At 35.0% G+C, this 17,106-nt stretch overlaps 2 protein-coding genes across 2 annotated transcripts; both read left to right on the top strand.

Moving 5' to 3' along the window:
* The first annotated feature begins 1,205 nt into the window (after positions 1 to 1,205).
* On the top strand, positions 1,206 to 2,290 carry PEX11A (peroxin 11A). Its single transcript, XM_079034141.1, has one exon. The coding sequence runs from the start codon at positions 1,340 to 1,342 to the stop codon at positions 2,111 to 2,113; it is 774 nt and encodes a 257-aa protein (XP_078890267.1). The 5' UTR covers positions 1,206 to 1,339; the 3' UTR covers positions 2,114 to 2,290.
* Positions 2,291 to 13,029: 10,739 nt separating this feature from the next.
* On the top strand, positions 13,030 to 16,409 carry LOC145096790 (lysophospholipid acyltransferase LPEAT1-like). The gene is made up of 9 exons (XM_079034140.1): positions 13,030 to 13,756; positions 14,112 to 14,231; positions 14,330 to 14,367; positions 14,478 to 14,542; positions 14,614 to 14,682; positions 14,761 to 14,894; positions 14,989 to 15,129; positions 15,964 to 16,027; positions 16,110 to 16,409. Exons 1-9 carry the CDS (start codon positions 13,196 to 13,198, stop codon positions 16,127 to 16,129), a joined length of 1,212 nt encoding a protein of 403 aa, XP_078890266.1. The 5' UTR covers positions 13,030 to 13,195; the 3' UTR covers positions 16,130 to 16,409.
* The last annotated feature ends 697 nt before the right edge of the window (positions 16,410 to 17,106 follow it).

The following is a 17,106-nucleotide window of genomic DNA, read 5'->3' as shown; positions in this document are numbered from 1 at the left end:
TCATCCCTACCTCCGATCTAGGGTTTCAAACGGACGTAGAGGCGAAAAAAAGTAGATTCATTCTTCCATTTCTGTCAGGCGAGGGGTGAGGGAGAAAATGGTGATGGTTGTGCGCAGATGAAGGGGGTGGTGGTTTTGAACGCAGATGGAGGCAGTGATGGTTGCTACAATGATGACAAAGAAAGAAAGAGAAGAGATGTGTGGTTGTGGTTTCCGACAACTTCATGGTTGCCGGCGACTTCGTGAATGGTGTGCAGATCTTAGACGATGGTGGACATGCGGCGAACGGAGAAGTAGAGATGGAGCGGTGGATGGTGGCCTTCATCTAGAGACCTGGTTTCAATGATGTAGAAGGAAAGGGGGAAATGAAGGGGAAGGGGGAGCCGGGAGGTGTGGGTTGATTGGTAGGGTATTTTGTTTTGTTTTGTTTTTTTTTTTTTTGTTTTTTTTTTGTAATCTAAAAAAATGATAAATACATATTAAAAATTAAAAAAAGAAATTATTAAGGGTAAAAATGTCATTTTATGTCCACAAGGACGACTCGAATGAAAAATAATTATACAGGGACGGTCCGAGTTAATTTTTGAAAATATGAACTCAACGTGCTTTTTGGCACCTAGACGATAGACGATTCGTGTAATTTACTCATCTACCCTAATAAATAATGATGATTTTGACACATGTCATCTTCTAACGTATTATGCCACATGTCATTTTGTTGATTAAATGATATCCACATGTCATTTTGTGGTTTTTTCATTTAATAAAATTTCATATAATATTTAAATGTAATAAATGTATAATAAATGCATATCAAATTTATTAATGCAACTTTCCTTATAATTTCATTACTTCTAAATTGAATCCAATTATTTTAATTGTTTATTTATTTAAATTATTTTTATAAATTTAAATGATAAATAAATACTTCATCTACCCTAATTAAATAAAAAAAAATTATAAATTCAAATTTTCTAAACTTTTAGATTTTGATAGGTGTTTATTTTTTTAGATTTTGATAGGTGTTTATTTTTTTAGATAAACTAATGTATCACATAGATCTAACAACTAGTTATGTAATAAATATGTATCAAATCTATTTTTAGATATGATAGTTAATATATATATTTTTCAAGAAAATACTAAATAATAAATTAATAACAACAATAACAATTTTTAGAAAAACATAAAATGAGTTAGTCAAGCTTCAAATTGAACAATATTGGGCACGCAACTCAAGATGCAATCCTCAAATCCTGTTTACATCTAAAGACACCGTCAACGATTAGCGATAGCGTCAAATTCGATCATCGCCGTCGCCTCCCACACCTCCTCCGCCATGGAACCCCATTCATCGGACCTTTCATCTTCACTAATCAAAACAAAATCAAACCCCACCAAAGTCAACCGAGACTTCCTACTCCACCTCGAAGCATACCTTTCCAAACGCGACGGCGTCGACAAGCTCCTCAAGATCTCCCGATACGCCACCAAAATCATCCTATCCTCCGACTCCATACCCACCACCCACCCCCTCCACCGCCGCCTCAAGAGCTTCGAATCCAGCGTCGGACTCAGCCGTAAAGCCTTCCGCCTCGGCAAATTCATCCAAGACGTCAATTCCTTCCGCTCTGCAAAACTCGAAACCAGACAAGATATTATACTCGCCGTCATCGCGTACGGCGGCGAGGGTTTGTATTATTTCGTCGAACAGTTCGTTTGGTTAGCGAAATCAGGGCTCATCGATGGCAAGCACTCTCGAAATCTACAAATAATTAGTGCGTGGGCTGAATTTATTGGATACATCGGAAGTATTAGTTTGAAAACTAGGGATCTGAAGGGGATTTCGAAGGATGAAGCTTGTTTGCTATCGAGTATCGAAATTATGGATACGAGAGGAGATTCTACGAAAAGCGAAGAGGAGAAGTTGAAGAAATTGAGGGAAAAGAAGTTATTGAAGAAGCTTTCGGTGGTTCAAGATGTGGCGGATGGATTGATGGCGGTGGCTGATATTCGCGACGGCAAGGGGCGGCTTTCTGGACCGTTACTGATGGCATCGGCGGGGATGTTGTCGGCGATCATTAGTACCCACAAGAATTGGTTATCTTGCTAACGATCGATGGCGATCATCGATACCAATAAAGGTTATGCTGATGATTAAACTACAAGTCACAATTGGGGACAAAATTTCTTAAATATGAATTTGTCTAAATTTTATTTTAGAATTTATAGAATATGCATTGTAATGGGTATTATTTTTTATATATTTTTAACATATGGATTTGCATAATGATGGAATTTATTACCAAATCAAAGACTCATTGTTGAACACTTGAACTATCATTACTTTTTGTTCATTTAACACATTGTAAATAATTAAATATCATTAAATAATGTTATTAAATTAAAAAATAGCCTATGATTGGAATTAAAATGTTTAGTTGTCTAAGAAACCATTGTTTTGATACTACGGGTTGCTTTTGTAGCATTTGTTTCAGTAGTGGAACATCGCAAAACAAAAAGGCTAGAACAATTTTTATTAAATTGGAAAATGAATTAAACTTGTAATGTGTTGTGGTTGTGGTTGGAATCTAAATCATAATTTTCTTGTATTACTTGGCATCACAATGACGAGGATGTTGTTGTGTAAGGAATAACTTGAGGTAAAAATCTATGTTAACCTTTAAAATGATCTATTTTTATTTGGTTTAAATTTATGAGTAAGGTAGAAGTTTTGGGACATATGTTCATAGAGTATTGGATGAAACTTGTAAAGTTTTGGGGAGTGGTGACTACCAACTCATTAAAAACATGAAATGCTTACAACTAACAATATTCTTTTTTTTTTAATTTTTTTTTCTAACGTTATATTAAATAAAAAAATATCATTTATAACATAAATAAATATTTTTATTTTTTGTAAAATTATATTAAATAAAAAACATAATTTATAACGTAAATAAATACTTTTACTTTTATTTTTTGTTACATTATATTAAATTAAAAACATAATTATAACATAAATAAATTTGTTGAAAACACAAAAAAAAAAAAAAAAAAAATTTCATTAATTAAAAACATAGAAATTTAAAACCTAAATTAATAAAATAAACATAAAACATAACAAATAAAACATTACACTAGTTAATTAACATAAAAACTTAAAACACAAAAACCATAGACAAATACTACTCGTCATCGTCACCATCCTCCTCATTCTTCTCATCGTCACCGTCTGCATCCTTATCGCCCTCATCCTCTTCGTCTTCATCATTATTTCCCCCTTGGAGTTGTCTTCCTCATATGTGCCTGGTCAAATCATGACGTAGATTGTGATGTGTTTTACGATTTTGTATTTCCAAAACTCTAGACAAGTATGTCAGGCTGCCAACTTGTATTAGTGCATGTGGATTAAGTATATCGTTCCCGGTATATGAACAAATAGCTCTGTCATCTTCTTCTATTATCATGTTATATAAAATAACACAAGCAGTCAACACCGTCGACAGTTTTGCCCTATCCCATGTTCGTGTTGGATGTTTGATTATGTGTCACTTTTGTTTTAGGAATCCTAACGCTCGTTCCACATCCTTTCGTGCAGACTCTTGTGCTAACTTGAACAATTTTCTTTTTTCATCGGTTGGAAATGAATATGATTTGACAAAAGTAGCATACTCTGGATATATCCCATCAGGTAGGTAATACCCATACTTATATTCATTTTCCATCAAAACGTATGACATGTCTGGTGCTTTACCCTGCAAAATATTGTTAAATAGCGTAGACGCTTGAAGCACATTCAAGTCATTGTTGGACCCCACCATACCAAAGAATACATGCCAAAATCATAAATCTTGTGAACCAACCGTCTCTAATATAACAGTCGGGACCCCATGATCATATCACGTGAATTGACCATGCCACGCATTGGGACAATTTGTCCACTCCCAATGTGTACAATCAATACAACCAAGCATCCCTGGAAAACCATGTTTAGCTTGATGCGCGACATACAACTGTTCGACATCACTTTTAGTCGGATATCGCAAGTATATGTCACGGTAAAGCTCTATAACATACTCACAGAAAAGATATGTACATTCTCGACCCGTCCTCTCAAACATTTTCAAATACTCATCTGAAGCGTCTGCGGTTATGCCATATGCCAATTGTTTAAGAGCGGCCGTACATTTTTGTATTGTAGTAAAACCACGTTTACCTCTAGCATCCCATCGTAATTGGAAAAACTCATAATTATGTTCCAAATCTCTAGCTATAGGTAAGAATAATTTTTTACTAATACGAAAACGTTCTTCAAATCTCGATAGGTCATATAAACTATTAGGGGCAAAATAATAACATACCAAAAGTTCATTTGCCACCTCTCGATCCCGGTTGATCCATTTTCTATGCTACTTCTCGCGGTGTGAACTTTCGTCTCTCGCATGAATCATTTCTTTTGCCGCAGATAATAGTGTGTGCAAAACCAACTCGTCATTAGAATCGTTATCCATTTTTTGTTGAATGTGTGTGTTTGATTTGAAAGAGTTTGTATGTTTGTTTTGAAAAAATTGTGTAAAAATGGATGTATATATAGAGAGAGAATAAAGTAAAAATAAAAAACAATTTTTTTTATTTAATGCTTTTCAACGGTCAAAAAGCCCCCAACCAATCCCCTCTTTCGTCTTCTTCCGTCTCTAGTCCCACGCCACCACCAACCTACCGGAGCCGAGGGCGGTGTTCACACGTGAAGAGAGGCTCCACGTAATTTAGACCATCCAAATAAATATTGTTCAAGATAGGTATCATTAGTGCACAAAACTACCAAACTCTTCAAGTTATACATCTTAAATAAATGAGTAATTAGAGAATTTAGCCTATATAAGAATATAATGTAGATGCTTTCACTCATACTTTGTCTGTCTCTCTTTTTGTTTTTGTTACCTAAAGTTCACCAAAATACAAAAAAAGTTGTAAATGAGCAAACCAAACAGGAGTGTATTTAGGCAAGAAAATGATTTTTCTTAGAGATCCAATAATGAAGATCTTAAGGTAGCATACAAACTTTACAATGATTCAAATGACCGACATAAAAAGGTCGAGGCTCTCAAATATTGTTGGATTCATGTATAAATTTATATTTTTACAAAGTTTCTTTTTGAGTTTTGATCGGTCTAGCCATATCAATATCTTAGTTCATTGAAGCAAAAACTTTGTATTAAATAACCATGCAATAATATGAAATGAAAATAATTAATTGAGGAAGAATCATACTTTAAGTACATTTGGTCTGATCACTAACCGGAATAATGTAAGATGTTTGGTCCACAGTTGAAGTTGGTACTAAGTATTAATAAGGTCTAATAGCAAATCACTTGTAAAGTATTTGGCTAAAACAAGTTCTTTAACAAAACCTAGTCTAAGTAGTCAAGTTCAAACAATTTCTTGAATTATGACTGAAATAATTGCATTAAGAAAACAAGTTCCCCAACAACATTTTCCCTTTCATAGGTTTAGAAAAGTTCTAAATATGTAATACATGTTATGATGTAAGTATATAAATATGAAACACCATTTTTACTTGGTAAAATTCCCACAACAATTATGTATTCCAAAAGTCATACTAACAATCACTTATTAATAATCTAACCTAAGTGGCCAATTCAAGTTAAATGTCTAAAATTAAGGTTTGAAGAAAATCAATCGAACATGCATTACTCAATTGGAATCATAATGACCATCTATGATAGATCACATGAACCAAATGTAAAAATGACTTAGATTCAGAAAATAGGGTTTTAGCCACACATCCTGGCTAAAATGATACACACAAGTCGATAAATCATGATAAAAGTACCTATAATATGTGTTTACAAATCAAAATGACAAATTAAAGGCGTAAATCCTTGTTCCAAGACTTTCCCTTTCATTCTTCTCCTCTCTAAAATGAGTATCCCTTTTTTAAAAGTGTCTATCAAGTTGTATAAGTCAGCCTTGAAAAGATCGTAAAGAAAATTGATTTTAACGGGAGCCAGGTCGGGTTGAAAACTTAGTGTAAATGGGACCAGGCGGGTTAGAAGCTTGAGAGGGTCAATTTAGGCATGGTGTGGTTCTGATAGGGCAGCTAAAAATCACCCGACATCACATTGGGGGAGGGGGGATTTTGGTTATGAAAGTGGACTCGGGTGGGTCTTTTAGAAAATCTCAATGTAGAATTTGGTCCCAAAACATTTAAATCAAAAGTTTTAGTTTTATAGTGTATGATAAGGTTTCATTAAGTATCATTACAAACCTAAAAATGAATATCAGGAGAGTGGACAACGAACTACTCAAAAACAGAATTAGAAGACCAGGCTTTTCACCCTTGAGAGCTCCGGTCTTATTATTACCAGAAGTCGACGAAGTGTATCTTATGTACCTCGACGACCGGAGACTTCATTATGATTTCCTTTAGAAATCGTTGTCTCTACCTCGCCTAGACGAACTGATTGAGCACCCACAGGGAAAGAATTTCTTCAGAAATGGACCTGAGATCCGAATATCACCAGTTCGAGTGTTAGGGAAGGATGTCCTAAAGACTACCCTCCGAACTCGATGCGGACACTTCGAGTCCGTAGTGATACCCCTCGGATAGGACCAATACGCCCATAGTATTCATGAGCTGAATAAGTAGAGTACGCCTTTCTTACTGGGATCAGTTCGTCATTTCTCCATATAATGACTACTTATATACTCTCGTAGTAAGAAAGAACCCATACAAACATTACCCTCGGAGATACTTTCCGCAAAGTTCTCTGAACAAGAGTTTTGGAATTTAGAGTCAAATTTCTTGAGACACACTTTTAGTGTTGTGGAAATTCTTGAGTACTCTGTCGAATTATCCGAAATCGTTGGGAATTTGTCGGCACCATAGTCACCGACGGAAAATTCGCCAAATTCTAGGTCTTACAGACCTACTATCATAGTCCATTCGGAACTCCCCACAAATTTCAGAAACCCTTTCGACTTTGACCCAGCAAGGGATGGCCCTTGACTGGGAAGTAAGCGAGAGAAAGAACCTTTGGAATTCCAAGTGAGAGACCAAATCCCTTAGGAAACCTCACTCTGGGAACGGCTTAATACGCTTCGTAAAGCGTGGAAAGCTAAAATCCAATATAGTTAGGACCTCCGAGATTCTTACCAGAATTGGTCCTGCATTTCACAAACTAGACCTACTCCGCGAACTCAGTAACGTACATTTTCCCCTTCGCGTCTCGAACTTGAAACAATATCCTTCCATTAGGACTTTCGTAATCCCTCTCGACGAGATCGAGATTTACGAGATCCTTGCCTTCGTATTAGAACCGTAGTAACCCTCTACCGAGAGGTCAAGCGGACGAAGCAACGCCGTCTCCCGTTAGTGAAGGTTCGTTGGGATACCAACCGAGAACCCGATTTCACTTAGGAGTGCGAGAACCAATCGATTAGGAAGTTCACATAACGACTCGATCATTCGTACATACTTACTTGCTTAATTTCTAATTTCGGGACGAAATTCCTTCTAACGGGGGGATGATGTGACAACCCGAAATTTCCATTCTGTACAAACTATATCACCTCAATAGAAGTTATAGCGGTCACAGTTAATTTTCAGACTTTTTCATGTAAGTTTGAGTAACTCAGGGTTTACACTTTAGGAAATATCAGGAGAGTGGGTGCACTAGGGTTTTGTGCAACACTGCTATTCCAACACTCTACTATATTAGAGATCATTTCAGGAATAAAAATATTTTCTGCCAAAAATATCTCAGGACTATAAATAGAATTTTGAACCAAATTCATTCATTATTCGCATTTCCAACTAGAGAAAAACCATTTTCTCTCTCACGGATCTTCGGGTTTTTATCCCAAATCGTGAGTACCTCTTTCTAGTAGTGTTAGAAAGCTTTATATGTGTTAATAACAAGATTTAGAAGGCTAAATCACTAGATTTAGGAGTTTACTCCCCAAGGTGTTCTTGGGCGGTAAACTCCCGAAACGAAGCCTAGACCGACCCTTGTGTTATGCTACTGCCTTAGACTCATTTATATGTGTATTAGGGACATGAAATCAAGCAAAGATCACCCAAGTTTGGGAGTTTACGGCCCAAGAATATCTTAGGCCGCAAACTCCAATTTCAAACTCAAAATGGTGCTTTTAAGGCACCTAAAGCTTTAGACTTTTATCTAGACTTGTTACCATTTAATCTAAGGCCTTAATCACATCAATATCACATTTAAAGATGAGTTTACGGCCATGACATGGTTCATGGGCCGTAAACATGATTTAAGGACACCAAAGTGTGTCAAGGGTCTTCATATGCTAGGAATAAAAGCCTAGAACTTATACCACTTATGCATGAGGCTTGAAAACAACAAGAATACCATTCCAAGGGAGTTTACGGCCGTAAAATCCAAAGGAAATGGCCTTAGGGCCGTAAACTCCTCTAAGGAGTGTTTCTAGGCCTTAAACCCTTCCAAGAATTTAAGCACCAAGTTGGAATAATTCTAGGAATCATTTGGAACTTCAAAACACACAATACACCCATGGTTGGGAGTTTACGGCCGTAAACTCAAGAGTTTACAACCGTAAACTCCATGTGTGTTGGTATATGAGGAGTAAACTCATATATGGGGGTCCTTTGGAACCCTAAACACAAGTACCTTGTCCCACAATAGCTTAGATGCAATCCTTAGGGCTTAAAACACTTATATAAAGTGTTTATTATGTCTAGGACGTCTTAACATTATCAATTAGTAATTTGAGGCTAATTAAGTGCATATATGTGTGATTATATGTTCATTAGGATCGTAGTGTGTGTACAAGTCCTCACTTGACACCTAACAATCCTACACCGTCCAGTTCATCTAAACTACCAACTACAGGTGAGTTCATACCCCTAATCAATGTTTTAAATGATTTTAAATGCTTTAATGGGGGGGGGGATACAAGTGGAAACAAACATGTTATTAAATCATTTATATGTATTTTATAACTGTGTTTGTCATTTAACAGATTTCACATACTACAAAATGTGATGCATGAAATGGTTTTAAATCTTAAAAATACGTTGTTATCAAATGTTTTACTTTTGAAATGGTTATTAAAATGACATCAAGTCATTGTTAATTATTGTTCAAAACTCATAAGATGTCTTACAAAACCATTTTTACATTCTTGAACTAAACTATGCATATACACTTATATTCTTATATATGTATTGATGTTATAGTTTACACCTTTCATTTAGTTTCCTACACCCCTGAGTAGTAAGAGTGTATAAACCTACTTGAACAACCAATTACCTTTTAGTAAATTATCATAGGGATAATTTGTAGATATCAAACATAATTCCTATTACAAGGAATCACACAGGAGTCAGTTCATTCATGAGTCTATACCAGTACATTACTTGATACATGAGTATATTTACATTTGAGTACATGATACATGAGTACGTTTACATATACTTACATGATACATGAATACGCTTACATGAACACATTACATGAGTACCTTTATGTAGATACATTTACCTGTGTATATTAATACGAATACTTGTATCTCGAATTGCGAGGATGATTTATTAGTACCTTCTGTGTAAATCTTCCTGCATATCCCTAGTACCTCGGGATATCTAGACAAGACCCTATCCCTAGTACCTCGGGATACCTAGACGGGCCCCTATCCCTAGTACCTCGGGATATACGGACGGGACTAACCATTCCGGAACCCATCTGTTAGCTACAGTGAGTGATGAACATCTACGGATGCCTACATTTATTACTTATACTAGGAGTACCTTTACGGGACTAACCCTTCCTCCACCCTGCTACTGCTACAAAGGACAATTGGACAATCTTCGAATGTTCATTAGGTTATATATGTCGTGTTAGCCCTAGTACCTCGGGATAACATTTACATACGTCGTGTTAGCCCTAGTACCTCGGGATAACACTTACATTAGTACTTCTTCCTATTTACTTTATTTTGTGATAGGTTATACGTTTCGCTTTACGCGATGGCATGTTAGCCCTAGTACCTCGGGATAACACTTACATTAGTGCTTTTCCTGTTTACTTTATTTTGTGATACTTTCACATAAACGATGAGTTAGACTAAGTACTTTTAGTACTAGTCAATAGAAAGGAAAAGCTATCATTTTACTTACAGAACATTCGGGTCTTGGTAGAAGACTACATTATCATAACAAAACATTCGGGTCTTGGTAGAAGACTACATTGTCATAACAAAACATTCGGGTCTTGGTAGAAGACTACATTTCATACTTATAGGAAATAAGGGATTTTCTAGGGTTTTCACACTTACATCAACATTTTCATTTAAAGGCTTACCTGGCCTTCATAACAGATTTTCACAAGCAAGACAATGACACTTAATTACTTATGAATTCACTAGCTTTAAAGCTGATACTCGCTTTCAAAATAACTTGTATTCTCAGGTCATCAGTTAGACAGGTGCGATGGCCAGATTTTTGAGAAGATGGAGCACAGACAAGACTCGCCTTATTTTGATTATTCATATTATTGTTGTACATTATGAAATAACACACATGTATTAAAACTTTACTTTTAATGCAATGGATGATGTTGTTGCTTGTTTACTATTTTACATTGTTGTGATACTGTACATGACGTCCTCCACCCCTGAACATTTCCGACGTTCGTGGTTTTGGGGTCTGACAGAAAAGATCAATGACGTATGCCTCATAACTACGCGATTAAAAAACCCTTCAAATTTCTCATTAATCCGTCCGATTTTTGACAATTTGAAATTTTGGATGCATGATAGTCGAACATTTCACCTTTGGCGAGGAAGCAATTTAACTGTAGTGTTAAGATATCTTCCCTTGCAACACCATCTCAAGACTGAAGCGGCTTCTTTAAATGATTCACCTGTTTCGAAATTTGAATTTTTCTGGCAGGAATTTACTAACAATTAATGATTGACCTCAAGCAACCTCAACGTCACCAAAACAGAGGGATCTTGCATCAACTGAAGTGAAAACAACTCTGAAACAAACTATACATCTCAATGGACAAAAAATCGATCAATTCCACAAATCATTAAGATATGCAGATTGCCATCACCGTCATTATCATCTCCATGGACAAAACATCAATCAATTGGTTGCCATTAAAAAGAAGGATTGTAATATGTTTGTCCTCGGTTTGGCCATGGTTAAAACAATAAAGGGACAATATAGTCAATTTAATGTTTTTTATAATTATAAAGACTTTAAAATATTAGAAAATGATTATATAATATTAAAAAAAGTGATTTGGGCAAATATGATATTTTGAATTTTTATAAAGGATAAATATGATATTTATAAATTATCTCGGGTAAATACGATATTATGAGGTTTAGGAAGGGTATATACGAAATTCTCCCTATAATTAAAAATTCAAGATTAGTACATCAAATAAAATCATGCAAATGCCAACGCATTATAAATGAAAACTGATATGGCTTTTTTCGAATAAGCGACCTGTTTAAACCGTTGTCAATACCAACACCTCCCGAAAGGCTCCCCGCCTACGTACCCAAGTTTTAGGATAAACATGTGATTAATAAATACGTTTTCCATGGAATGAGTTTGCAAAGTCCACCCGGAAGCATTATGCTTCAATAAGGAGTGCGTTTCTCCTATGGTTCGGGATCCATGATCCTAATCAAAATGTATTTATCATTTTGCCATTTTTTATTACAAAAATGGTTAGACTTACTAGGCTATAAAATAAGATGTTACAGAAATACATGAAATGGGCTTAAAATGCTAGAAAACATGCATAAAAATGCATTAAAGTTGCTTATGAGGTTTATTTGCTTTAAACTTTATTCCTTCATGTTTATAATATTTACTAGTTAATTTTACTCGTTTATTGTCGACATCTAGTCCATAGTGATTTGGTTTCATCATTGCTAATGTTGGCAAATAGAGTTGAACACACGGCCGAGCCTAATAAGGTGTGAGGTGTGCGATCGTACATGACCCTTGTCATGAAGGGGCCAAAATTTTGTTTATGTATTACAAATGAATGAATCAACAACAAAAATTTTAGTTGGAAATCCGTTGCAAAAAGCAACAAAGGCAAATCAACGACGAAATTAATGAGAGACTTAGCAATGGAATTAGCGACCGAATTGACGATGTATTAGCTTGTTGCAAAATACTTTGGAATCTGGTGACTTCTGTCTCGCTGCGTTGCTAATTATTTATAAATGAACAATTTTACCGTTTTTAATCTTCGTCCTTAATATAATTAGCGACGACGTCTATTAGGTATCAAATCTTATTGTAGTATTAATGAATTTTACTTATATACAAAATTTATATTTACGGGCTCATTTTTACTCTTTGCATAATGTTTTTTTTTTAAAAAAAAAAATCTATAGATCGCTAGTTGGACAAATATGATATATTAATGTTTAACAAAAACATATATAATCTATCCTAAAATTACAAACTATGTTTTTTTACAAATCATTATAGAAAAAAACTATTTTTTTTATCGTTTTCTCACAAACAAACAAAAATAGGATCATGGTTAGAAAACAATGCAAGCAAAAGAGACTGACATTGAGAATAAGGACAACAAAACTTCTAGTTGGGTGTGGTCAGGCTGACTCGGACCATAATCGTTCATAATCCAATATTAAAAGTAAAAAAAAGGAGAAAAATGTTCTTATTTCTTTAGTGCTGATAATATAAATGCACAAGCAATTAAGCAGATGTTGGATTAGGATGAAATTTTGAAAATGACTATGTTGATGGTGATATGTCATACGTGTCTTTGATTTTCAAACTCTTTTTTATTTAATACCAAATGTTATTTTAAATAAAATCTAACTATATCAACTTTAAAAAAAATATCAACTTAAAAGTAAATAAACATATTCTAATTGATGGATTCATTTTAATTAAGATAATGATTTTATGTATTTTAAAGAGCAAATTTGAAAATTATGTTTTTAACGTGGGAGCATTACACATTTACACTTCACGCTAACCCGTATCCATCAATCTTCTGATCTTTGATGGGCACAAACTACAAATACCAAATCTCCACTCTTCTCCTACCCATTTCATCGAACACATGGCATACTACCTGCAGAAAACCTAATCAAACGCCATTAGCGCCTCTGATCATAAATGGATTCAGAACCCCATGGCATGTCCTCAGAACCCCACTCCCAACATTCTGAATTAAATCTCGAAGAAGGTCATATTAAAGATGATCTCCCTCTCCTCACCTCCTCCTCATCTTCGACTTCCAAACCCACCACTACCGATGACAAACCCGGCCCCTCCTCCTCCTCCACACCGGAGCCAGACATCGAAGAGCTCGAGAAACAATGCGCTGCGTATGCCCGACATGACATGTACGGAACAATGGGACGCGCGAAACTACCGTGGACCCAGAAGGTTCTTCTAGGAATTGCAATAATCACGCTTTTCCCGCTGCGTGTGGTGTCTGCTACGTTGGTTGTTGTGCTGTATTACTTGATTTGTAGGGCTTGTACCCTGTGTTTGGCGCCAAACCAGGAACATGAAGACGAGCAAGACGATTACTCCCACATGGGTGGGTGGAGGAGAAGGATTATTTATTGGTTTGGGAGGGTTCTTTCGAGGGCATTGCTTTTCGTTTTTGGGTTTTATTGGATTAAGGAGACTTATAGAGATCCAGACATGGACAACAAATTCAATGATGAGGTACCTTTCTCTTTCACTTCTTCATCCGAGTCAAATTTGTAATGCCAGATTGAGTTTACTACTTGTTAACGTAATCAAAGGCAATGCAGAATGAATAATCCATCGAATTCAGCTTATATATGTTCATGTTACGTAACATATTACACTCTCTTAGAAATTATGCAACATGAGCTACTGTAAAGAGCATATATATGCGAGTATTGTTATCCCTGCATCTTCTTAAGCAAGAACCATATGTTTTACTAGAGAAAAGCAGCAAGCTTGAATGTTCTATGATCATGCTTCTTGCATGATTTGTAAGATTATATTATGAATCAATAAGCATCTGATTACCTTGCTTCTCTATAAATGTCAGTTGGAAGTCAATCATGAATCTAATGAAATTGAAAGACCTGGAGCAATTATATCAAATCATGTTTCACATTTGGATATTTTATACCATATGTCCTCTTCATTTCCAAGCTTTGTTGCCAAGGTTTGTTAATTTTTTGAACCAAAAACATTGGATTTATATTTTTATATTCAGTGATACAACTGACATGTTCCTACTTCCTTTTAATTTCATTGCTGAAGAAATCAGTGAGCAAACTCCCTCTTGTTGGCCTTATCAGGTTGGTTTGAGTTCCAATTCATTCTTAACTTTAAACAATTAAATTACTTTCGATAATTTATCATTCTTGCTTATTAATCATTATTAAATTTTACCTTTTCTTGTTTTCAGCAAGTGCCTTGGTTGTGTATATGTTCAACGGGAGTCAAAAACATCAGATTTCAAGGGCGTTTCAGGTATTTCTCTCCACCCCCTTATAGATTAAAATTGTTTGTATTAATGTACATTTTGAATTTGTTGGTTGCAGGTGTTGTGAATGACAGAATTAATGAATCTCTTCATGATAAATCTGCACCCATGATGATGCTTTTTCCAGGTAATCTTTTTCTTCTCTTGATTCTTTTTGGTATAAAAACGAGTGGAAATTAGAATTTGGTGTTTTATTTTTATACAGAAGGGACAACTACAAATGGAGACTACATACTTCCATTTAAAACAGGGGCATTTTTGTCAAAAGCTCCTGTTCTTCCTGTTATCTTGAGATATCCATATGAGAAATTTAGCCCAGCTTGGGACACCATATCTGGGGTGAGTAATTGAGTATCCATCCATTCATTAATACGAAAACAAACAAACAAAAAAAATTCTTATTTATTTTAATACATTCTAATTCCACTTGTAGGTTCGCCATGTGATTTTGCTTTTGTGTCAATTTGTAAATTATATAACGGTTCTGAGGTTACCACTTTATTACCCTTCACAAGAAGAAAAGGATGATCCGAAATTGTATGCTGAAAATGTTCGGAGATTGATGGCTCGTGAGGTATGCTATTAAAATCTGACACTTGGGGAAATAGTTGAGGGCAAATTCGTAAAATGTCACAACATAATGGTTACTAAGTTGTAACACGTCATAATTAAGGCTTGTTTGATAGTTGTTGATTTAGTCAGACTCAACTTCTTACCAGACCCTGTAAGAGGCATATCAGAGGCTACAGTAAGAGGCGTATCAAATAAATAAATTTTAGAGTAAATTACAGGAATGGTCCCTATGGTTTAGGGTAATTTACACGTTTGGTCCCTAACTTATTTTTTTAACTTGGAAGGTCCCTGTTGTTTGTTTTTGTTATGCGCTTGGTCCCTGTCTTAACCTAAAAAGACTATTTTGCCCTTGATTTTTTTAATTTATTTAAATAAACACACTCCAACCCCACCCCTTCACCTTACCTTACCTACCCTAACATTTTTTCCTATTTAAATAATAGTCTTTTTAGCTAAGATAGGGACCAAGTACGTAACAAAAATAAACAGTAGGGACCAGGCGCGTAACAAAAACAAACAGGGACCTTCCAAGTTAACAAGATAAGTTAGGGACCAATCACACAAATTACCCCAAACCATAGGGACCATTCGTGTAATTTACTCTAAATTTTAATAATGAAAATTTGATTTTAGTAAAACTCGCCCTAGGGCCCACGTGGGCGGTCAATCGTGAAACACTAGCAATATTTTTGGTGCACTGTGCCAGGGTTCAAACCCTGGATGTCCTGTGTGGAATTTTACTTCTCAACCACTAGGCTTCCATCGCAGGGCAGTCTGTTTAACTTTTTAAAGAAACTGGACCTGACGCAATCATCGGTGTAATGTAATTGTGCAGGGGAACTTAATAATGACAGATATTGGATTGGCAGAGAAGAGAGTATATCATGCGGCTATACATGGTACGCTTACTATTGTTTGAATGATGGTCAACCTCTCAAAACGACATTTTGGGTTACTTTTTTGTGTTTTGTGTTTATGTAGGTTTGTTTGCTAAAAGATAAACTAAAAAGGTTGCCTTTTTGTATACCCCAAAACCTATTTATTATTCTTTTGCTTGGAAGCAAGCAAACAAAGACAAGGAAAAATAATAGTGTGATAGTGAAGTGATGGAGAAGAAGGCAGCAATATATGATGATCTTTATTCTTTGAAAAATGTATGTATGGAAGGGAACTTCATATGTTAGCATCCCATTCTTAATTCTTTTAGGCTTTTTAATTTAGGAAGTTGTAATCACTAAAATTATGTTTAATTTGTTGGATATGTTTTTGTTTTTGGCTATACATATTGATTTTATTTATCTTATCTGCTAGATGGATATACGGATATAAAACATAACTCACATAACTCACGTTCGTTATTCGTAAATAATTGGGTTGTTGCTTATTTTCAAAATTGTTAAGATTTTTATAGCTATTTTCGTCTCTTTTATTTATTATCTATTATATTATGGTTAATATCATAAAATACCTTATAAGTGAGTGTTGTTTTTTGGATTAAACTTTAATTTAATTTTATTTTTTTGAAAAAAACTTGTATTTTTGTTTGTTTATTATTATTATTTTTAAATTTGGCATTTTTAGTAAAAAAAAAAAATCCAAAAAAACTTGTCAAATGTGAGAGTTTTTTTCAAAACAAATAAAAATAAAGAGTTGTGGGTGTTTTCAAAATAAATTAAAAATTTGAGGTTTTTTTGGGGATACAAATAAAAAGCTCAACGTTTTTGGTAAAAAATGAAAAAATACAATGTGTTTTTCGAGAAAAAAAAATAAAGTTGTGAATGATAGAATTAATGAATCTCTTCAAAAGATATCCGCACCCATAATATTAACCCATATCTAAAATCATCGGAGCTTGAGGAAAGACATAGCACGGTGAGGGTGGGGAAAGAGGCGGTTCCGATCAAAATACCTCCTTCCATGCTGTTGAGGACACCAAAACACTCCCCTGATTGATGCCCTATGGCAAATCGTGGAGGAC

Source organism: Lactuca serriola, chromosome 4 (genome assembly GCF_051521515.1).
Source record: "Lactuca serriola cultivar US96UC23 chromosome 4, Lser_US96UC23_V15, whole genome shotgun sequence".
Taxonomy (NCBI): domain Eukaryota; kingdom Viridiplantae; phylum Streptophyta; class Magnoliopsida; order Asterales; family Asteraceae; genus Lactuca; species Lactuca serriola.
The sequence above is the reverse complement of the archived record's forward strand: the minus strand, read 5'-3'. Positions and strand labels throughout refer to the sequence as shown.